The sequence below is a fragment of the Triplophysa dalaica genome, chromosome 13 (assembly GCF_015846415.1).
Source record: "Triplophysa dalaica isolate WHDGS20190420 chromosome 13, ASM1584641v1, whole genome shotgun sequence".
NCBI classification, from domain to species: Eukaryota; Metazoa; Chordata; class Actinopteri; order Cypriniformes; family Nemacheilidae; genus Triplophysa; species Triplophysa dalaica.
The window spans coordinates 7,117,426-7,140,795 of NC_079554.1; the positions used below are offsets into that span (position 1 = coordinate 7,117,426).

The 23,370-nt window shown below is 38.7% G+C and overlaps 2 protein-coding genes across 3 annotated transcripts; both read right to left on the reverse strand.

Annotated features, from left to right (window-relative positions):
• Positions 1-1,196: 1,196 nt before the first annotated feature.
• Positions 1,197-6,176, reverse strand: LOC130434809 (flavin-containing monooxygenase 5-like). Of its 2 annotated transcripts, none has more exons than XM_056765153.1 (9): positions 6,070-6,176; positions 5,525-5,661; positions 5,170-5,358; positions 4,880-5,045; positions 4,148-4,290; positions 3,748-3,941; positions 3,045-3,400; positions 2,568-2,640; positions 1,197-2,114 (listed from the first exon to the last, which is right to left on the reverse strand). In XM_056765153.1, exons 2-9 carry the CDS (start codon positions 5,654-5,656, stop codon positions 1,685-1,687), a joined length of 1,683 nt encoding a protein of 560 aa, XP_056621131.1. In that variant the 5' UTR covers positions 5,657-5,661; positions 6,070-6,176; the 3' UTR covers positions 1,197-1,684. The 2 variants fall into 2 exon arrangements, with proteins under 2 accessions (XP_056621131.1, XP_056621133.1); XM_056765155.1 differs by having other exon boundaries at positions 5,525-5,781; positions 6,070-6,162.
• Positions 6,177-6,954: 778 nt separating this feature from the next.
• On the reverse strand, positions 6,955-22,703 carry LOC130434093 (flavin-containing monooxygenase 5-like). The gene is made up of 9 exons (XM_056763994.1): positions 22,577-22,703; positions 21,551-21,707; positions 21,195-21,383; positions 20,905-21,070; positions 20,373-20,515; positions 15,130-15,329; positions 14,653-15,008; positions 13,074-13,146; positions 6,955-10,681 (listed from the first exon to the last, which is right to left on the reverse strand). Exons 2-9 carry the CDS (start codon positions 21,680-21,682, stop codon positions 10,273-10,275), a joined length of 1,668 nt encoding a protein of 555 aa, XP_056619972.1. The 5' UTR covers positions 21,683-21,707; positions 22,577-22,703; the 3' UTR covers positions 6,955-10,272.
• Between the last annotated feature and the right edge of the window lie 667 nt (positions 22,704-23,370).

Consider the following 23,370-nt stretch of genomic DNA (forward strand, 5'->3'; position numbering starts at 1 on the left):
TTCACATTATTTCTTATATCGTTTCTATTAAGCCAGCTATTGAAGAATAATTTTTTTTAATGCAGTGCATTTTCGTACTTAAGGTAATAAGCCATGATTTGTTGTAGATTTGTAGTTGTCTCTGGGCTCGGTAAAGCTCTGTATTATAGAGAAAATGTTAAATAACCACATATATGCATATTAAGAAGTCTATACAGAAGAATAGTGTATACAAATAAATAAATATACTAAAGCAGTTGCATTTACGTCTTTTAATGAATGCATTACAAACATAAGTATCTATTGCATAATGCTCGGGTGGCATATCAATTTATGAAATACAGAACAATTAAAGCCAGCTCCAGTCCCAAATAACTACAACAAGTGGGATCGACTTCACGCGGCATTGCGCAGACTGATCAGGGAATGACAACAAAGTACCGCGAGAGTGATTAGAAAGCACCGCTTGCTCTTTCGGTGTGATGACCTCAAGTCTGTCCCAAGATGCACTCCCATGTACCCTTGTGGACTCGTGCCTAGTGCCCTAAAGGTCTGCACTTCCTGACATCACCAAGTGTGGACTCAGAGGAGGTCCACAGAGAAGGGAGTGCGCCATTTGGAACAGGGCCCAGATACCCCCACTTGCGGTCATGGCCACTTGAGAGCATGTGCACGCGACAGAAAGGAAGAGCGCAAGTGTGTCCAATGTCTTAAAAATGCCAAAGGGCAGTGCGCTTAACGAACACTTACCATACACTAGCTTGAATACCGCTTCGGAAGCATTTAAAACTAACAAGTCTTTTATTGACAATTTAATAAATTAATTGTATTGTTTTTTTTGTAAATAATTAGTGTTTAATTATGTTGTAATTTGCTATTCAACGTTGGTGGCATTTATTGGTATAAATGCTGTTTCTATATATTTTTCTCAAATTTACAAAACTAACTCAGTAAAAACGTTAGCATATGATAGCATATTCATAATAATGTAATGTTAGCCCCCTTGCACCATCCACAACCGTTTTTATCTTTTGTGATACATTTTTAAGAGTTTCATCCTGACCTGAGCCATTGAACTGTCTACTGGTCTTCAGAAAAATCATCCAGGTCCAACATAGTCTTCGCTTTTCCTGCATCTTTTGCATATTTGAAGGCTGTTCAATAATGACAAATGATGATGAGATCCATCTTTTTCAAATGAGAGAGTCACACACAACTACTACTAAGGTGGTGACTTTTACTGATGCACAACAAAGCAACAATACATTAAAAGTCATGTAGATGTAAACCTTTAAACAAGACGATTGTTGTACATTGATTGGTGTTATTATTCACCCTATTTTCTAATTGTTATATTCCATGCTAGAACTGAGAAGCAATTGAGATGAATATCAATAGACCAAATATGTTGCTAAGGACGTAATTTGACTTTGAATTCCGAACCAACAAAATATTATTCATTACAGAATAAAAATCTGACAATACATGTATACAAATGTAGCAAACTGTCTCAGAATGCTGATGAATCTTAGTGAATTTAGTTACAACATTATCAACATCCCTTGACATTAATAATACAATCATTTTTAGAGTGATGATGTCAACCGAAGCATAAAATAATATCCTTAACTGTTCTCTTACTCTTACAATTAAAAGTCACTTGCTGTGATTTCAGATTTCATTCAAAATGTGTCATGTTCCCTGATCACTTTGTGGGCACTGGCAATGGTGCATAAGCCCTTATCTTGTCAAGTATGACTGAAGGGTCTGATACGAGTGTGTAAAGACTGGCTCTGCTGTAATACAGAGCAGAGAACAGAGCTGCAACAGAAACTGAGAACACAAGTGAGACAGAGGATCGGTGGGACTTCTGCTCAGACACACTGCGTGTTTTCAGGGGCTGAGCGACTCGATTCCACTGCGTCAGGATGGCCTGGCGTGCACCTTCCCATCGACCGGGCCCACACAGCCGAAACTGATACGGAGTGCAGGGCCCAAAGATCACTTTTAAACCCAGTCTAGGGTCTGTCAAGAACAACTTTAGCATAGCAGGACGAACACCCATTTCTGTTGCAATTTCATCCATGTAAGGGATGTAGTCCACCTGGATGGTGTGCCTCTGTGTAGCTACATACCTGCATGAGAGTATGAAAATGTAATATAGAACAGGGGTTCTGAAACCAAGGTCACAATGTGAAAAGAGGCAAAAGTTTGAAAGTTGAAGTACAGAAGAGAAAATGTGACCAAATTGGCCAATTGTAAATAAAATGTGGTTTCATTACATAAAAAGTGACAGTAGACCACAGTACACGTTGTTTGTGAAGATTTGGCATGAACTATGCAAACTCAAGCAACATCAAATGTTATCCAGAGTATGCAAATAAGAGTATATACTTTTTCCACAAAGAATATTTAAAGCAAAATACAGGAATGTCTATTACCACGACAATCCCTGCAAATGTAGAATTGTGTTTTTTTAAAGGACTGCAGACAGCCAAATTTCTACAGAATGGGGACATGTTGAAATTACTTTAATGCACTTTATCTTACAATAATAATAGTTATGTGATGTGTTAAGTATGTGGAACCTTTTTGCCATTTTCTCCTCCTTTGCTTCAATGTCCCCCAGCATTGCATCCATTGAAGGCAGCTTACAGAGTCCTAAGTGAAGATACCACATGTCAAAATGTTAAAAAGAAATGTTATTTTCATATTAGACTCAGCCTCAGACATGGACCGTAGGCTATGTTCAACACGAGACTATATTCATATATTCCTATAAATTGAAAAGATTAATTCATAAAATGACATGGTCAGGTCTAAGGGAAAGTAAACATTATTATAAAGACTACTTATTTACTGTTTTTGACATTACATAGCAGTGTAGAAGATATATTCTAACGCATCCATATACAATTCTGAGCTTTATAAAAACGTATGATTTAATCCTCTTCTATGTCAGAATATAAATCAGTAAAATCAGTTTTTCATAAACTTATATTGTACTTTACTGTTTTATACATCCTATAGTTCTCTGTGTGGCAAGTACACAGAATGTTAGATACCTTTAAAAACACGCGTGGCCCAGCGTGCTTGAATCTCAGAGATTGGCGTAATGGCTCCCAGAGGCTGAATCAGACCAATCACAGCCAAAGTTGGGCGCTCCAGGTTTGGTGGAAATATATATTTGTACAGGGACACCTTATTCTTTAAGACAGAAATTAAATGTGAAGAGAGGAAGGGGAATGAGAAAGTGTAGCCCGTGCAAAACACCACCAGATCGATGTTGTCCTCAACGGTGCCATCTTCAAACACCACACTTGAGCCACGAAACTCTTGCACGTTCGGCTTGACCATGACAGTACCAGAGAGAATACGATTTGGTAAATCATCGTTGAGCGTGGGATGTTGGCTGAAAAGTCTGGGGAGAAACGGACACTCCATTACAAAGTTGCACTGCAAAACCACTCCAATACCAGCGGTGTTTGTATCTACTTGAACGTAATGTTGTGTAGACATTTTAAAGGTAAAAAATAAACAAACAGACAGCTTTTCTTAAGCAAATGTTTAAATGATTAATACAAATGTATTAACATATAAAATTAAATGATTTGCTCACTAAGTCAACACACAGTTGTCAGGAAGTTGTTCAAAGCATCTTGCCACTGTTTTCTATGGATTTATGCTTTGTCAGGTACTTTTGTCTCTTCTTATAATCTTTAATTATGTTTGAGGCAAAAGTCTTTGTAGTGCCAGTGTGTACAATACCTGTGGGCAGGCTGCAGTCCATACAGCTTGTGATTGAACCTCCGATTGACTTGTTTCTCTCTCATACTGATGAGAAATTTAGGCAACAATTTATGAAGCCACATAATTGCTCTGTATCTTAACATATCTGAAGGAAAACCGTTGTCTCCTACACGATTTAGAATCCAAGAACCCTTTCGGGTACTCAGATAAACCTGGAATAAAAGTAAAAGAATGTGATTCCAGACAAATATGGTTTGTATATTACTTGAAAGAGTTAAATTAAGCTGTAATTATTTACTATGATTAATTACGACAATCTCAAACTGCTAAATGTATATTTTTGTGTAACTATCTGAATACCTCTACCCCAATATCAATGATGTTTATGGTCTGGATTATTTGTGTAGTGATGTATCACCTGTTTGGCCATTCTGCCTAGCTCCACAGCAATATCTCCTCCAGAGTTTCCAATACCAATCACAACTACTCTCTTCCCTCGCCATTCTTCAGGGGTTTTGTATTCACGGCTGTGGAAGAATTTCCCCTTAAATGTGTCTATTCCTAAAATCAGGATTTTTGTTATGGCATATGGTGCTATGGCATTTCTGCACTGTTTTGGAGATTTTAGCGTGTCTCTGATAGGATCGGTCACAAACATCTAATGTGTTGTGTCTTATTAACTCACTGTCATTCACATCAATGTTATTTCATTTTATAGCGCTTTTACAATTTGGATGGCATCAAAGCAGCTACACAGTAAAACCAAAACCAAGATAATCAAAAGTTGAACACACACACACACACACACAAAACAATAAATATTCTGATTAACCTTAAATCTATTATGGAAATTCTCAGGCATTGCAAACACATTTCTTGGTCAAACAACCAATCACAGTCTTTAAAATACTGTGTCTTACGTAGCAACCTCCTCATTAAGATAAATGTTTTTGTCTTTTCCTTACTCATAGTTTCACATTGATCCTGAATCGTTTTTAAGCTAAGATTCCTGCGTAGAAAATTTCACAGCTAAATTAAGCTTTCTTAGATGATTCTTAGAAGCTTTAATAGCACGGGCCCTGGTCTTTAATACATTGTTGCACTTTGCTCGAGTAAACTGTTTTAGGTTTGTTATCAATCTGTGTAGTACCTGGGAAGTCCTGTAGAGGGAGGTGTGGGTGACAGTGGTGACCTGTGCAGACCATCACAGCATCAAACACCTCCTTCTCTCTCTCGCCATCCTTCGACTCTGTCTCTACATCCCACTGGCCAGAGTGAGGGAAGTCTTGCCTTGGTGTTACATGAAGGACTTTTGTCTAAGAAAGTAAAAGTTACAACATTTTTGTTTTTGGGTGGACTATCCTTCTAAGCGAACCTGAGAGAAATTCGTAACCTCACACAATGCTGTTAAAGAGCAAAGTCATGACTATTAGGCCTGACCTGGAAGCGGATGTGCCGGATGAGCTGAAAGTGTTCAGCATACACGCGGAAGTAATCCATGATGAAAGAGTGGTGCATATAGTTTGGGAAGTGGGCCGGGATGGGGAAATCACTGTAGCACATCATCTCCTTTGAGGTGTTGATAATCAAAGATTGGTAAATACTGGCCCGTGATGGATCAGGATTTTCCTAAGTGAAGAGATAGGAAGCAACCAGATGATATACAGCTTCACCTCAGGTTCTGATAATAAGGTTGGGTTAACCCTTTTATAATTCTCCTTCAAAAATGCTTTATAGTCTAAAATTAAAATATATATAGGATATATACATATTAGAAATCCGTCAACTATCTGACCTTAAACCTCCAGAGTCCTCCAATGTCATCACTGCTCTCAAAACAGACCGGCTCCAGACCTTCATCCAGGCAACATTTGATGCAAGCTAGCCCCGACGTTCCTCCTCCAATCACAGCAACACGCTTAGCCATGTTGGCTTACAGACGACAGGCAGAGGAGGATGACAGAATTAAATCCAGAGATTAAAACTTCTACAATTTGGACTTTGCTACAGTGATTTAAATGAGTATGAACACACAGTAGAGTGGAAATGTATCTGAAAAAACAAAAATTCATAACACTTCAAGGAAGAATCAGTGGGTTATCTCTTCTTGCTCAATTTAATGATCTATGTCAGGACTGCAAGACTTGGATTGTGTTCACGGGTCATCATAAACAATTTTTCAAAAAACATGTGTTCTCTTTACAGTACTCCCGTCAACTCTCATTTACTTTACATATCATAAGCTCATCTAACGTATTGTGATCTGTTTAAAAAAGCATTTCCAATCAATTATGCAATTACGTTTGTTACAAAGAATATATTTAATTCACGGTTTCTTACCTAGATGTATGAACTGTGAAGTTGAATGACAGATAATGACACTAAGAGGATCAAGAGTGACTCAGGTTTACAATAGAGGCGACGCTATCAATGCCTAACCAGTTAAATGACTGAGTACTAAGATATGGTTGAATCTTATCTACAAAGATACAAAGTCTACTTACATGACTAACATGATCTAATTATTATACCAAATAAAAGTGCACATGTTATTGTATAATTTATAATTATACTGAGGTCATAAAATGCCATAGTTGTACAATTACAAAAACATTTGTCTAAATCAATCATTTTGATACTTTTATGTTATTTAGACACACACAGTTTTAAATATTAAAGTCCACAGATCAGTATAAGTTTTGCATAACGCAACCCCCTCCACTCAAGGATAGGTCAAGCACAACGATCAAGCACATTCAAGCTAAGATCTCATGCTAATGTTTTATTCAGCTAAAATTGAATCAAAATAATCTTAATGAAAAGTCACTTGTTGGGATGTCATGTCAGACAATGTGTGGCATGTTTCATGATCATATTGTGAGTACTGGCAATGGTGCATAAGTCTTTAAATTGATTATCAGAGTATCAGGTCCACTGGGACACTTTTAAAGATATTGTAGACCAGTTGTACATCATAGACTGTGAAACAGTTTGAATGTACAGTTCCTGTGGGGTGGCTGCAGTCCATACAGCTTATGGTGGAATCTCCGATTGAATTCTTTCTCTGCCAATGTTCATGTCAATACAGTTATTCATGTTAGTTCATGGTGCATTAACTAATGTTAACAGTGACAATGTTTGATTTTAATAATGTATTTGTAAATGCTGAACTTGACATGAACTAACATTAATAGTAGAATCATTGTAAACCACAACGTATGAAAATGCATTTTTAAAAATAATCTTTAATAAATGTAAATACATTTAGTGCATTTAAATTTAAACAGATAACCACCATTTCATTCAAAAAAATTCTTGAATTCACTTTTCATTATACTTGCTGTTATTATAAATTACTACAAATTTAAAGTAGGACCCGAGTGAGACTATTTCACTCAGAATTGTAGTACAATCACATACAAAAGTAATTTTATAAAATAAATTCAAATGTTAAGGCACTTGGTCATAAATCAGAAATGAATATATATGTTTTCCTTAAGTATTGCTGCTAATTCTAACTGCTTCCTGATGTTGACAAAGGCACAATCAAAAAACATAAAAAAAAATCATTATCCTTCTTACAAAGCTTATCTAAATGTAAATGATTATTCACTAACCCTCGGACCATCCAAAATATAGATGATGTTTTTATTTCTGCAGTAGAACAGTAAGTCTTGGTGATTTAGAAAATGCCATAACCTATTTGTAAATATTGTTTCTTTTGTGCAGTTTTGTTGAGTCGAAAACGCAGATACAAGCTACACAAAACGGTATGTATACATTATTTGGCAAAGTCTATATTCTCTTCTTCCTGTTTATGCCGAAGGTTATTATTAGGGATGCACCGACACCAGTATCCGTATTGGGCCCGATACTAAGCTCATGTACTCGTAAAAATCTCATGTGACAAAACTGATTGAAATTTGTTGTCAAATTTGCTTTGAAAGTTTGTTACTAGTACATCATTTTTATATTTTTTCATAATGTGTCTAATGTGGAGTTATTGTGAAGCTGTTCTATTTTGATTAGTCACACTGTTTTGTAGAAAGTTAGAGGCACTGGTATGGGCGAAATTATATTGAAAAATGTATTATTAATTAATTCTGCATAGCAACATAAAATAAATAATAAAATGACAAAAGCATATTGTAATGTGTAGTGGGTATACAAGTGCAGAAAACGGAGTAGAATCCAAAAAGTTATTTAATAATGATTTCATAATTTGAAAAATCCAAAAAGACAACCAGGAACAGAACCACACGTAAAACATAAACACAATACGGGACTAAGGAACTAAAGCAAACACAAGGAAGAACAAAATCAGGCAGAACAGAAACAGGTGTGGGGCAATTAACAACCAAGGAAACAAATGAATGAAAAACAGCGATCTAGATAAGAACTAAATCAAAACATAACAGAACCGAACCATGACAGTTCACCTCCTAGCGCTACCAAAGTCCTACAGAGGAGGGAGAGCAGGGGCTGAGGATGTGGACGAGGGCTGGCGAAAGGGATAGGGAACAGTCCATGGATACATGGGGGTGTTGACGGTTGGATGAGCCAAGGAGGAAACCGGAGAAGCCTGGTGGAGTTCCAGAGACCAGCCAGGACGGCAGCCCGCTGTGGAGTCGCCAGAGGTAGGAGCCATGGTGGAGGAAGGGCTGACGACACTAGGGGGCTGACTGACGAAGATGGAGCCATTGGAGAAGGAGTCCAGGGTGGAGACGAGCAGACAGAAAGTCAGGGTAACACTGAGGATCTGGAGGGCCAAGGCATTGCCGCGGATCAGGCGACCGAGGCGGGGATTGGGAAGACTGCGGCTGAGCCAGAGTGACCAAAGATTAAGGTGGAGTCGGAGGGAAGAAGGAGCCTGACAGAGCCTTACAGAGCCATTAGAGTCCCGAGGCGGCAGACCAAGGCGGAGCCGGAGGGACAAGGGAGCCTGGTGGAGCTGGTGGGATGAGGGGCCATGGTGGAGATGAGGGGAGGCTGGGCAGGACCTGCTTCGAGGCTTTATAGGAGGTGCTGGCTGACAGAGAGCTGGACAGGACCAGTAGAGACGCAGTAAGTGAAGAATCGGGCGGGAGCATCGGAGACGAAGGAGAGCTGGGCGGGACCAGCAGACACGAAGGAGAGCTGGACAGGACCAGCGGAGACCCAGGGGACATGGAAGATACAGAAGACACTGGAAGTTCAGGGGAACTGAGAGCAACCTCTCAAGGTTGAGAGCTGGACGGAACCAGAGGAGAATTCGGGGACATGGGAGATACAAGAGGCGGGATGATGGCTGGCTGATCTCTGGTTTGAGTGGGGCTGGAGATATCCTCCACAGGACAGATGGAGAAAGCCGTCCATTTCTCTCCAGCACCCACTCAGCAAAAGCGTCATAAATATCTTTAGGACCGTCCGTTAAAACATAGACAGAGTATTAAGTGTTAAAACATTGGATAAATCCACAAAGGCAATCAGGAACAGAACCACAAGTAAAACAAAAACACAATACTGGACACTAAACTAAAGCAAACACAGGTCTTATGCTGCCTTCACATGCTCTAGGAAATTCGATAATTCCCACTTCAACCTGCAAATAATTTATGGAACGGTGATCTTTAAATCATTAGTTACATTAATGTTTTAATGTTACTTAAGGCTTTTAATGTTACTGAATCCAGACATTCCTTCCGTGTTGAAGTGGGAATTATCAAATTTCCTTGAGTACATGAAGGCAACATTAAATACAAGGGAGAACGCAATCAGTGGGAACAGAAACAGGTGAAGGGGAAGTAATAACCAAGGGAACTAATGAATGAAAACAGTTGAACAAGAGATAGAACTAAAACTAAACAAAACATAACAAAACAGCTAAAATACAAATCTAAAAATAAAAGCTAATTCTAAATATTACTAAATAATACTAAAAACAAAACTATGCAGTTGCCCTTTTCCCTGTAGAATTCCCACTTTTAGAAACTCTTAAATGAAGGCTGGTTACGATTAATAATGTTGTTTTAACAAATCGACTTGTGACACCCCAAAAAGACGATCTTAAACATCAAATTTAATTTAAAACAAAAAAGTATTTATCTGTACAATGCTAGAACATCAGTAATTTTGGTTGGTCATATTTTCCTGATGTTTGATTGCACAAAAGTTATCATAAATTTCTCTATTTCATAAAATGCCACAAAACTGTGGCCCCCCTGATCCATCTTGGGGGTCCCCAGTTTGGGAACCACTGTTGTAGAATGTTTAGATGTTCAGTTACTTGCACAGACTGACTGTTTTATTTTATGAGACCTAAATAAATTGTTAGGAGTTACAGCACTTAGTTTATTGTTACCTGTATCTGCTTTTTTTTTAAAGTATTGTCATCTATGGACTCGATAAGGCTTCACGTAAAAATCTTTATACTGTTCTACTGAGCAAAAGTCACATATAGTACATTGGACCTCACTTTGGGCAAGGGACCCTTGTTGTTCTGTCAGTTGTGTGCCATGTGTGCCATGTTTCAAACCTTCATGATCATTTTGTGGTCACTGGTCATTATACATAAGCCCTTATCTTGTCAAGTATGACTGAAGGGTCTGATACGAGTGTGTAAAGACTGGCTCTGCAGTAATACAGAGCAGAGAACAGAGCTGCAACAGAAACTGAGAACACAAGTGAGACAGAGGATCGGTGGGACTTCTGCTCGGGCACATGCCGTGTGTTAAGGGGCTTAGTGACTCTCTCCCACTGCGTCAGGATAGCCTTGCGTGCACCTTCCCATCGGCCGGGTCCACACAAGCGAAACTGGTACGGGGTGCAGGGCCCAAAGATCACTTTTAAACCCAGTCTAGGGTCTGTCAGGAGCAACTTTAGAATGGCAGGTCGAACGCCAACTTCTTTAGCAATTTCATCCATGTAAGGGATGTAGTCCACCTGGATGGTGTGCCTCTGTGTAGCTACATACCTGCATGAGAGTATGGTTATGAGTTGCCAAGAAACACTCAACAACACACAAGGATATAAATTTATAATGTTAATCAGGTTAATCGCTAGACCCCTTTTACTGGGGCACGTGCCCTAGTATAAATCTGCTGTGCCCCAGTATACATTTCAAGTGTAAGTTTTAACAATTTAGTTTATTCGTCAGTATAATCATTAACATTGATAACAGCGGCAAAAACAGATCTATATGCAACATATGCAACAACAACTTTCCTCTAGGGAATCCCAGGGATTGCACATACTCAAATACAAATGTATAGTATACAATGTAAATCACTTTGGTTAAAACCGTCTGCCCAGTCCGTCAATGTGATGTAACATACTAACTAAATTCATACTTGTAAAAGTAACGCAGTCATGCACTTTAACCGGTCCGAAAATACTAATTTCTGCTGTATTTTCGTTCAGAAATCTGTGTCTGTGTGCATCTGTGTTTCCTTGCAACAACAGCTGCACTTAACTGTGAAGTGTGCATGCAGGTTCGCAAGGATGACGAGATGTGACTGATGTAGGCTATGAAAACATGACGAAACTAAACTAAGTTTCTAAATAATAGCCTATCGATCATCTTATTCTGATTCGATCATTAATAGCCCCTGTAGATGGACATCAGAATTGTTTTGGTGCAAGCAGGGAAATGGGGACAGAAAGGAGCGATTATGAGTTTGAGGGAGGTAAGACTTGATTAACAAACATCTGTACATCCCCAGACAGTCAGGTCTCAGACAGTAGAGGAATATGTATCAGGAAAACCTTTGTCAAGTCTGTAAAATTGCATAGTTGCTTAGAATAACATTTGTGTTCTGTACTTTCAGAAATGAAATTAATATTTAATTTACTAGCTCTAGTTTAGCACATTTAATAAAAAGTTGGCAGAACCTATGGCTGAGATAACTATGTGCAGTACAGTTTATTGCAGTACATTGGTAAAAAATTAACTTTGTTTGGACTTTGGACTTGGCTGTTTGTGGCGAGGGGGGCGTGGTTCAGCGAGGTCTGCAACGAGAGGAGGCAGGAGACCAGCGGAGACCAACACCTGTCTCGTTCCAGTGATTGGGGAGGAGATGGTTAAAAGCCAGCTCGAGGCGAGGAGGAGGGAGAGAGAGACCGACTGGAATCTCAATGAGGGGAAAACACGCTTAAGACCGGAATCTTATGAAGAACAATATTTTTAGTTATTTTCGAGTACTGTAATGCGCATTGGGTGCACTTGTATTATGATTGTGAATAAAACTCAAGTCCCAGCCAGGCCGACCCTATCTCCTTCCTTCCTTACTTTGAACCTTGTTACACTGTGAAACCAGAAAATATAGATTTTTTACATAAAATACGCTCTTTATATTAGTTGGAGCCATAAAATTACTGGTTTCTTGAAATACTGTAATTGTAAATTCTTGAAAAGATCTCTGCTTTCATTATTTCCATACAGTGCATCCAAACATGTTATTGTTGCTCTGAAGGAATAGGTGTTTAGGCAAGGAAATTTGGCTGCGTCCAAATACCCCAACTTGCGGTCTGTCCACTTAAGAGCGAGTGCACGCACAGGAAGTAAGTTTGCAAGTCTGTCCAATGTCTTAAAAACGCCAAAGTGCAGTGCCCTTAATGCATACTTAACCCTCACTATCTTGAATACCGCTTCCGGGCAGTATTCAGGGCTAAAGTGTATCCCATCATTCATCACGTTCTGGATATTAATCATAAAACTTGTTGCTCGGGTCTCTTGCGGAAAGTTTTCCAGTGTAAATTATAACACTACTTTTCTAAAGTTAGGCTATATCTTTATTTATTCTATGTTTGGCTAACATGTGATATTCTTCTGTTTTTGTTGTTTTGGGTACAGCTGCTTTGATACAATACAAATAAAGCGCTATAAAAATAAATCTGACTTAACTTGACTATATAATAAGAAATTACATATCATTTTGTAGTAAAACATAGTGTTGCACATTGTATTGGTGAAAACTTCAGAGTTATGTATTTTGTAAAATAGTTTTTTATCACATAATAAGAAACACCATATTAATTAACGTTACATGTTTGCACTTGCGGAGTGTGTCCCATTGGGTAAGACATACTACATGCTCACGATCTCCACGCTCACTAGAACACTCGGGCCAAAAACAGGAAATACGTCATGAAAGTAGTCAAGAGCAAAGACCACATGTGGGGGTATTTGGATGCAGCCATAGTATAGTGCATTGTGTTACATACTTCTGTTCCGACACAGGTTTTCAAGAAAAAAAGTGATGGAAAAAGTAATGGGGGCTTGTGCCTCAGTAGAGATTTAGGTCTAGCAACGCCCCTGATGTTAATGCATTATCTATTCATGTGTTGAGGTGTTAAGTGTGTAGAACCTTTGAGACATTTCCTCCTCCTTTGCTTTAATGTCCTTCAGCATTGCACTCATTGAAGGCAGCTTGCAAAGTCCTAAGTACACATATCACAATTTGTTACATAAAACACTGTTTATTTAAAAGCATGCCAAGATTAAATTTTCCGTGATGTATTTACATGTAAAGTAAACTAATAATATGCAATGATTTACAATTACTTTTTTAATATATATTTATCATAAAATGTTACCAGTACTTTTCATAAAACTTTTATCCATTAAAGATAAACTTTAGTTAAAGGAATCATCGGATGTAAATCCAAATTTTCTGTGTTTAAGTGCTGTAATCGGGTCCCCGGTGCATATAGCCACTCAGAAAATGTGAAAAACAAGATTCCAGTAAGTTTGTTTTGATGAGCAATCAAGTGAGGAATCGAGCCGTTCGGATTTCGCACCTGTTGTGAGGTAAAAGCAGGATCTTATTATAATATTACCAACCCTTAATCTACACAATTCCACACATGGCGCTGCCGCCATTGTTGTTTTCAAAAGTGACAGCAGTGTACCGCCATGGCTAAAGTTTGTGGACAACATGAAATGTAGTCGACACACAAAGTCCTAACCTCGGAAGAGACAGGAGTGGATTTATTTTATTTTCTGTGGAAATTCCTCAGAAACCATGAGTAAAACCCTGCTTGTTTGCACGAATCACTTCAAACCGGAGTGCTTTATCAACCAGGGATTGCAGGATTATATACAGTACCCTACATACAAGCAGAATTAGCTTCAAAGTTGTTCCTTAAGAGGGATCGAGACCCACTGAACAAGACAAAGCTGCCGATGTAAGTCATTTTCATCCACAGTCTGAATTGACGTACATGTACTGTTTATATAGGCGGATAACGTTAGAATATGATAGCGAAGGGAGCTAAATCAGTAACGGGCTAAATAGAACATTCAAAACAAGTGTTAAACTAACTCTATATTCATATGTTATTTGGCACAGTGGTTAGTTTAATTTCAAACGTATCAAATCTTTCGTCTTTAGGGAGAAAAATCTGTCACAGCATACTAGCTATGCTCTCACGGTGTGTGTGTGTGTAACGTTATAAGCCTTTAACGACACGTGCTAAAATCCATGTAATTCCGCAGAGATCTACAGATGCGTATTCCGTAGATTCAAGGCAAGCATACACGCATAACGTGATCACATTAGGATGCAATGTTTGCTGAGACAGATTAGTTTGTCTCCGGACAAATGATTTGAGACTTTTAAAAAGAAAATTATCGCAGAGGAGTTCAGGAAACATAATTTAGCTAAAGCATTGTCATGGCAGTACTACACGTCTGTTGTATTGACAAGCCTGCCGGAAAGGGGGTGGGCTGCGCTCTAACTCATTATGATTTAAAGAGACATGCACCAAAACGAGTTAATGTGCGCAAAGCTGTTTTTGACGTGTGTTTAAGCAAAATATGTTCCAGACATTTCATATAGACCCTAATAAATTGTATCAACTTGTTTAAAGTACTCATCCGATGAGTCCTTTAATAAAAAAAAACCTGTATACCCCTATTTATTAGTTCAGCAGCGTGTTTGTTACCTTTAAAAACACGCGTGGCCCAGCGTGCCTGAATCTCAGAGATTGGCATAATGGCTCCCAGAGGCTGAATCAGACCAATCACAGCCAAAGTTGGGTGTTCAAGGTTTGTTGGATATATATATTTGTACAGGGACACCTTATTCTTTGAGACAGGAGTTATATGTGAAGAGAGGAAGGGGAATGAGAAAGTGTAGCCTGTACAAAACACCACCAGATCGATGTTATCCTCAATGGTGCCATCCTCAAACACCACACTTGAACCATGAAACTCTCGCACGTTCGGCTTGACCATGACCGTACCAGAGAGAATGCGGTTCGGTAAATCATCATTGACCATGGGATGTTGGCTGAAAAGTCTGGAGGAAAAAGAACAACACTTACAGTACAAACCAGTGGTGAGGAAGATACCAAATATGACTTATAGAAAAAAGCAATCCTGAAGCGAAGACTGACCAAGTCTGAAGTCTTTATATGTACCTGTGGGCAGGCTGCAGTCCATACAGTTTGTGATTAAATCTTTGATTGAGTTGTTTCTCTCCCATATTGTTGATAATACCATTTGGCAACAATTTCTGGAGCCACATAAATGCTCTAATATTAAAACTCATATCTGAAGGAACACCCCTGGGTCCGACACGATTTATAATCCAAGAACCTTTCCGGGTGCTCAAATAAACCTGGAATTAAGGTAAGAGAATAAGTAATCTGATTAGTGGCTATATTACTTATTGCTTGCAAGCTTTTATAAGAGTGGTCTCCAACACAATGACCTCTGATCTAATTAAAATGAACATAAATGATTTGAGGCCTTTGATTTATCTCACACAGCAGTTCTTTCTCTTAAAGGGGTGACTTCTTTACAATGTTAAATGTGCTGTCTTCTCATGCATAACATGGTCAACTTGTCAAAAGACGAGTTGTGCGTATTACATAGTATTTCTGTGCTCGATACACTCACCAAGCAATCGTACAGGTTTCGGCAAGTTTTTTTCGAACATTTAAAACTGTTTCTTAACTATTTTTCTTAGTCCGTTAATGGACAACTTTTACGGGAAATGCATGCGTCACTTTCACTTGTGTGCAGGAGCGAGAGAGAGCATATGTTCACGAAGTTCAGGTGTTTGTTTGTTCACTGCATTTGGGTGATGAATGTTATATAAACGATGGATATAACGCTGGATTTGGAGATTGTTTTAAACTGACATATGGAGCCGTCCCAGAGCAAAAAAAAGGCGGAAATGAACTGCATCCGGTGACTGAAACTGATCTCTGTGTTTTCTTGGCAAAGGGTGCGCACGTTAGTGATGCACGGATTGCGGTTTAATCCTTAGGCGCTGCGGATGATCTGCGGGCCGGGTGAGCCGAGTTATAAAAAAAATACCTTCTAATTAATTGCGGCAGGTTTGTGGGTGGATGAGATCATATACAATTATTAACTAAATTTCTCAAAAAATATAAAGGTGTTTTAAATGCATTTTCATCAGGCAGAAGCTAAATTGCACTCATTTTAAAGAAATCAGACGTGGTGGCGGTAAAGGGGGTCCATTTCTTAAAGCAGTAATGGAGGCGAAACAGGTCCGAGATAAATTTTAAAAGGGAGAATTATGAAACAAAACAAAAGGAAGGAAAGAAAGAAAGAAAACCGCTAGATCGGAAACTTTCGAAACAACAACAAAAGGCGTAGCTAAATTAAGTTTTGTGAAACAGTGGAATTATGGGACATGACGTTTTCACCATCCAGAGTAGTAAAGAGATCGCCCACCATTTTCACGGACGAGGCAATGAATTAATTTTATTTTATGTCATCGGATTGAAAAAGCTTGCAAGAAACGTGGAGTGAAAAGTAATGCTACGTTACACCGCGACTGATATTGGACTTTGTCAATTGATTTGGTAATTTTTAGCACATGCAGTATGCTTTCGGCAATAATCGTAAAGCTGTATCTATCTTTTATAAATGTGATCAAACTAAATACTCTTCGAAGATACAAAGTATCGATACTACTGTATATGTACTGTAGTGACTGGATCATTGAGAGGAAAGCCATAAACCCCATCACTCCCTTTTGTCCTGGTTTCTAGATACCATCATCATGCCATTTTAAATAGTCTGTTACTGTTAGATATTCAAGCTTTGATTTACGGTTCATTTGATGTATTCATACGTTAGGATGATTCACAGTTCAATGCCTTGCATGTTTCATATTTTACTACTCCGCTTTGAATTCGCTATATGATGACCTATGTTATAAAAACATAGGATGCATCATACTATGTCCATAACTAAGTTTAGGTATTAAATGCAAACTGACATCCTGTCAGAGCTATGCAAATGAGGCGCCATGAGACACAAAGAAACTTTCTCTGGCAAACTTATCACTCTTATGGCATTGGCCCGCAGACCATCTGGGGGCAGGGCAGGTATGCATTTAAAACACCATCACCGATCCACTTTGGATGATAGCTTTTTTGAATTAGGAATTGGAAGGGAAAAGAGAGAGGACGCAGAGGACACTCCAACGGACACCCCCGCTTAGGGATCCCCTCTGGGGAGTCCGATTAGGCCATGGAACTTTGGACTCAGAACCCAAACTCAGCGTTTCAACAGGACTGCATTCTGAAACCATTCAAGATTTCCATCAACGCACATACGGATATTGGTCCAACACCGAGATTGCAAGTATCCAATTATATATTAGAATAGCTGCGTTAAGAGCGTTTGTTAAAGATGATTTTATTGGTTTTCAGACATGTTTTACCTGCCTCGCGCCCATGCCCTCTCACTCTCTCTCTCTCTCTCTCATTCTCACTCTCCCTCTCTCTCTGTGCTTCCTAGCGCGTTTCTGTTTCATGTATTTGTTTGTCGTCATTATGTTTACCATGTAGAGTAGAGTTTAATAAAAACGATAAAGGCATTTGTGATGGGTTCTCTGTGTTCACGCTCACAAACAGGTCACTTAAACTGTGTTTCGATCTATGCAACCTCTGCTCTTAATTAGGTTTGGTAAACTCACGTTACTTATGGTCATGAGATAACGTTAGTGTATAATACAGGGCTCTAGAGAGCGACCAATTTGGTCGCATATGCGACCTTATTTCTCAATGGTGCGACCAAAAATAATCAGTGGTCGCACCGGTGCGACCAGCCGTTCGAGGGAGAAAAAGTCTCCGCAACTCTGAAAGTCTCCCTCTGATTCAACAACAGACACACATTAGGCCCATAGCATGGTCTAAACCAGCGGTTCTCAACCCTGGTCCTCGCGCCCCACCGCTCTGCATGTTTTTTGTACCTTTCTTGTTTAACACACCTGATTTAAATCTCTAGCTCATTAGAAGAGAGCTCAATTAATGAACCACGTTCCAATTGACGTGTTCCCTGAACTGTGTTCATTGCTCTCTAATCCCTGCACACAGGAAATCGACTGACGTTAATTTAAGAACACGAATTTGCGCAACACTACTGCCTGCAGTGTCTTCACACGGACAAAACCTATTACGGAAGATTGAAGGGTTATTTAACCGTAATCTTGAGATTTGCGCAACATTATTCCCATTTCGAACTGGAATTATGGCAGAATATCTAGTGATGTTTACTTCGCAGGGCTCTTGCGGGCGTATTGAACAAACCTCCAAAGCGGTAGGAGAAGCATACAAAATATGCAGAGCGGGGGGGAGGGCGCGAGGACCAGGATTGAGAACCGCTGGTCTAAACCATTCAGAGATAGTGAAGGGCGGACCCCCTCTTATTGGGAGTGGTCCAGATATTCCTGTATGTGTGTGTACCAGAGGTCGCGTTAACCGAAAATTCTCTGTCATTGACCGTTTTTTTTTACAAGTGACGGAAAAATCTGAAGGCCGTCAGTCATTTTGTCGGATTACAATGAGGGGAATTTGTAAATCCCTGTTTCCCTTCATTAGAGCGTGATAAACTCGCAAGGTGACCTGCGTGTTTTCACCTGTCATTGTTACTGATTAGACATATGATGCTATCTGGAAAAACCCGTCGGATTTCACGCTGGGACGCGGGAAAGACAGTTCACCTATCAAAGTAAAACATGAAGAATGAAGGAGTATCAATGCACATTTCCTGCCGATCCTGTGTAAACTATGGCATGCAAAGTTTTTTTATACAATGTTTTCGTGAGATGACGGAGCTCCCAGTCTTCAGCACCGGAGTTATCAACGCTCCGCTGCTCAAACGAGCGGGACCGCGATCGCTAAACATGCAAGGGATTATCATTCCAGACACTATGCACATGATAAACAACTTAAAACGTGCTTCACTGCTTATTAGTTGTTGTCCGTAATGTCCGTAATGTTTATTCGTTTCCTTGTGTAGTGATAATGGCAGAGCTCTCGTTCTTTAAGTGTGTCCTGCACCATTTTCCTTACCTTCGTTTTATTCAAACAGTTTTGTACAGTATTTTTAAAGACTTCAACACCAGGAAATGTAACAAAACTAAATTGTTATAAGAGTAAGTCTTTTACTTGTGTTACTGGACTGTTGTGCTTTTATTTTCATCACTTAACTTTAAACACGTTTTTCTCTAAATTCCGTTCCTGAACATCATAGCGCTTCAGTCGAGCTCAGCCATAACTTTAGTTACACACACAAGGTATGAGCAAAATAAAAGCTGATTTGGAAAGAGCTTGAATATGGTATCAAAAACTGTTATAGCCCTATATAAATTTGCACCATGTGTTGGGTTTTCCCAGATCTAATCACATATGAACATAAACATTAAAAGATATATTAACAACAACAGCTTTCTTGGACATTCAGTTGTATTAAAGTACAACAAGTTCCGAGACGCAAGTAAAGCATGATGACGTCACGAACATAATAATTACCACCTGACGCCACCTTGCACCATAGTGACAGGTAATAATAAATTATTTACATTTATAAAACGATTTACGTTTGCACTGAATGCTGCTAAAACTTATGTGGTTTGTTCCCAGTGTTAAACGGACTCGGGTCTAAATGATGACAAACCGGAGTATTTGTAGCTTTATCGGTTCTGCTATCGCTCCTAGAGAAGCACGTGGCACGCGCAGACTTTGTGAATGTCTAGATTTGCACTGCTCTGCACATCAAAATAAACACTGCTTCTCTTAAACTTTCTAAAAGGACAAGCTGTTTAAACCTGACACTTGCACGCAGCCCGTGTTTATCAATGTTATACTCAATCCTATCTCCGCACTGCAAGTGCGCAAATGCTCGCAAACTTACTTCTCAGCAACCTGTCAAAAAATCTAAAAGGTTGTCGTTTTAAGTTTCAAAATTGGTATTAAATATTAATATTAACTAATGTTAATAGAAAGCTTTCCTGTAGCTCAGTGGTAAGAGCAAGGTTGTGGGTTCGATGCCAGGGTATTGCAAATACCTATGTAAAATGTATAAGATAAAGCAATATAAGTCGCTTTGGATAAAAGGCGTCTGCCAAATGCCTAAATGTAAATGTAAGAAGTAATTCATTTTCATTGTATTTTAAGTTTATTTTAAATACAATAGCTATAGTTTTAACTACACTGTATTATTTTGTTTGAAGTTCTTTAAAATTAACTTTTCTTACTAGGTAAATATAATTTGTCACACTATGTGCAGTGTGAGCACCAAACCGAATCTCCAGGTGCTCTCTTGAGAACCTGACAGAAAAAATTATGTGCACCCCTGTGTATGAGAGTAGTTATTTACACGCTAAAATTATTTCCATTACCTGTTTGGCCATTCTGCTCAGCTCCACAGCAATATCTCCTCCAGAGTTTCCAATGCCAAGCACAACAACCCTCTTCCCTCGCCATTCTTCAGGGGTTTTGTATTCACGGCTGTGGAAGAATTTCCCCTTAAATGTGTCTATTCCTAAAAAACAAACAGACACTGTAATGGAATAAACATGAAGAAACATTGTTTCAAGCCATTTTTTGCAATAATAAGTAAGGGAGTTTAGAGTCTCAAACTCAAGTTTACATCTCTAGCAATATTTGTTTGCAGCAAAAAATAATATAATTGCCAGCAAAATGTTTAATGACAGCTCTACTCTATTTGAAAGCCCAGAAAGCATACTAGTTCTAAACAATAGTTGCATTTCTGCTCACAAGGGAAATGTGTTAAGACCAAATGACACTTGTACACCTAAAAAATGCCAGTCTGTGTTTATGGTGTGTGACCCCATTTGACTTGCTATCGATATTATTTTGCACTTTGCTCAGAGTAAACTGTTTTTGCTTTGTCATTACTCCATGTTGTACCTGGAAAGTCCTGTAGAGGGAGGTGTGGGCGACAGTGGTGACCTGTGCAGACCATCACAGCATCAAACACCTGCTTTTCCCTCTTGCCATCCTCAGACTCTGTTTCTACATCCCATTGGCCAGATTGAGGGAAGTCTGGCCTTGGTGTGACATGAAGGACTTTTGTCTAAGAAAGTAAAAGTTACAACATTTTTGTTTTTGGGTGGACTATCCTTCTAAGCGAACCTGAGAGAAATTCGTAACCTCACACAATGCTGTTAAAGAGCAAAGTCATGACTATTAGGCCTGACCTGGAAGCGGATGTGCCGGATGAGCTGAAAGTGTTCAGCATACACGCGGAAGTAATCCATGATGAAAGAGTGGTGCATATAGTTTGGGAAGTGGGCCGGGATGGGGAAATCACTGTAGCACATCATCTCCTTTGAGGTGTTGATAATCAAAGATTGGTAAATACTGGCCCGTGATGGATCAGGATTTTCCTAAAGTGAAGAGATAGGAAGCAACCAGATGATATACAGCTTCACCTCAGGTTCTGATAATAAGGTTGGGTTAACCCTTTTATAATTCTCCTTCAAAAATGCTTTATAGTCTAAAATTAAAATATATATAGGATATATACATATTAGAAATCCGTCAACTATCTGACCTTAAACCTCCAGAGTCCTCCAATGTCATCACTGCTCTCAAAACACACCGGCTCCAGACCTTCATCCAAGCAACATTTGATACAGGTCATCCCAGAGGTTCCACCTCCAATCACAGCAACACGCTTAGCCATGTTGACTTACAACCTTTAGGCAACACTAAAAAAAGGAGATAAAAAAATTCTGAAGATCAGATTTGTGATTGAAAATGAGCTGACTACATTTTTTGACTAGTATGTGTGTTCTCTGGGATCAAACATTGAGCTTTATTTTGCTGAGATACAAGTTGTATTGTACAGTTGACAAATAATATCAGCATTAACTTTTTCAACATTACGAGTTTGGGGTCAAATTAATTTAGGGGACAAAAGTGTGACTTAGGTACTTTTACTACTTGTCTAAATACTGTGTTTACAAGTCAATTATTGTCAATTTCATTCAGCAATGTGGTAAGCTTTCAGTAAGTGTGTCAAGCTTATACGTCTCAAAAAGGTCATAAAAACGTCACATGCATAAAATATGTCTAAATAAAATAGTTTCACATGAAGTTGGTCACACTGCTGCCTGGATTAAGTGTATTCCAAACACTATTAATTCTCCTTTAAACGGTGTAGAAAGCATTCGAGAGTTATTTTTTTCTCGTGGATATTTTTTGGTAATAGTTATAACGGCGGGTAACGTGTTATAACAAGTTTATCGGCGGGTAACGTGTAATGTTGCATAGTGGTCCTTGTTCTTATATAATCGTGTGTACAGCGACACACACGATGCGATCGCTTCCTTTTCCGCATGTTTTTAAGAGTACATTTATAAAAACTGTGTTGCGTCATCACTAGCTGTAATTCGCAGTAAATATTTGTGAAACTTAACCGTAACGGTAAATCTGGATGCGAACAACAGGGTTTTCAACCGGACTCGTATGAACACATTATTAGCAATGTTTAATGTACGACTGTGTTGAAATAAAAGTATTTCGTTCCGAACAAGGATAATTGTATCGATGAAAAGTTTTTGACAGTGTCTCTTACCTAGAATAGCAGTGAGTGTAGATGTGTATATCAAGGTGACGTTAGTTACACTGAAAGAAACATATAGAACACAACACCGTACCCCTTTTCAGGGTTGCCAGATCTACGCAGAATAACAGGACAAAATGGCCTCTCAAAACTAGGCAAAAAATATCCCAGTTACTTTGGCTCAAATAAGAAAACACAAACTATGCAAAAATTTCAGATGATGTATTATAAACATAATAAATAGCAATAAGATCGGCAACATGTTAGCATAACATTTAAATGACGCACTATTAAATTACACTTACCAAATTTGGCAACACCAGCACTTTTGCAACAGGGCGGAGATTACCTTGACCATCAGTAAATATTACACACTACAAAGTCCTATTTGTAAAAAACGTGGTGTTCTTACAATAAGCAGAAGAATTCTACATAAGTTTAATTTTAATGAATAGGCCTACTATAAATATTTTTTCATCCAGTGCAGACTGTAAAGAAATTCTAATTTGGAATAATTTGTTAACTAATTGTATTCTAGACCTTAAAAAATGTAAACTTTGGCTATCTTTGTTCTATGTTTAAAACAAAGTAGATCAGGATTTAAATTTAAGATTAAACATGGAAGTTTGAGCTGGAGATAGAAATGCACGCCTGGACCTTTTGGAATTTTTGACATCTGTATATTATTTTAATTACACAACTGTGTAACACATGTAACTCCGCAGACACTAAAACCACATCCAAATTTGCACCAATCCGGACTTTTTTATATTTTATCTATTAAAGAATCAACCGTCACCAGCAAA

What these genes read in the sequence shown, in the direction of transcription:
- LOC130434093 (XM_056763994.1), bottom strand. Translation starts at nt 21,682, where the DNA reads ATGGCTAAGCGTGTTGCTGTGATTGGAGGTGGAACCTCTGGGATGACC. An exon ending in TCCGGCACATCCGCTTCCAG is followed by an intron (nt 21,071 to 21,194) that starts GTCAGGCCTAAT and finishes TTACTTTCTTAG; the next exon opens with ACAAAAGTCCTTCATGTCAC. An exon ending in GGCCACGCGTGTTTTTAAAG is followed by an intron (nt 13,147 to 14,652) that starts GTAACAAACACG and finishes ATGTGTACTTAG; the next exon opens with GACTTTGCAAGCTGCCTTCA.
- LOC130434809 (XM_056765153.1), bottom strand. Translation starts at nt 5,656, where the DNA reads ATGGCTAAGCGTGTTGCTGTGATTGGAGGAGGAACGTCGGGGCTAGCT. An exon ending in TCCGGCACATCCGCTTCCAG is followed by an intron (nt 5,046 to 5,169) that starts GTCAGGCCTAAT and finishes TTACTTTCTTAG; the next exon opens with ACAAAAGTCCTTCATGTAAC. An exon ending in GAGGAGAAAATGGCAAAAAG is followed by an intron (nt 2,115 to 2,567) that starts GTTCCACATACT and finishes ACTCTCATGCAG; the next exon opens with GTATGTAGCTACACAGAGGC.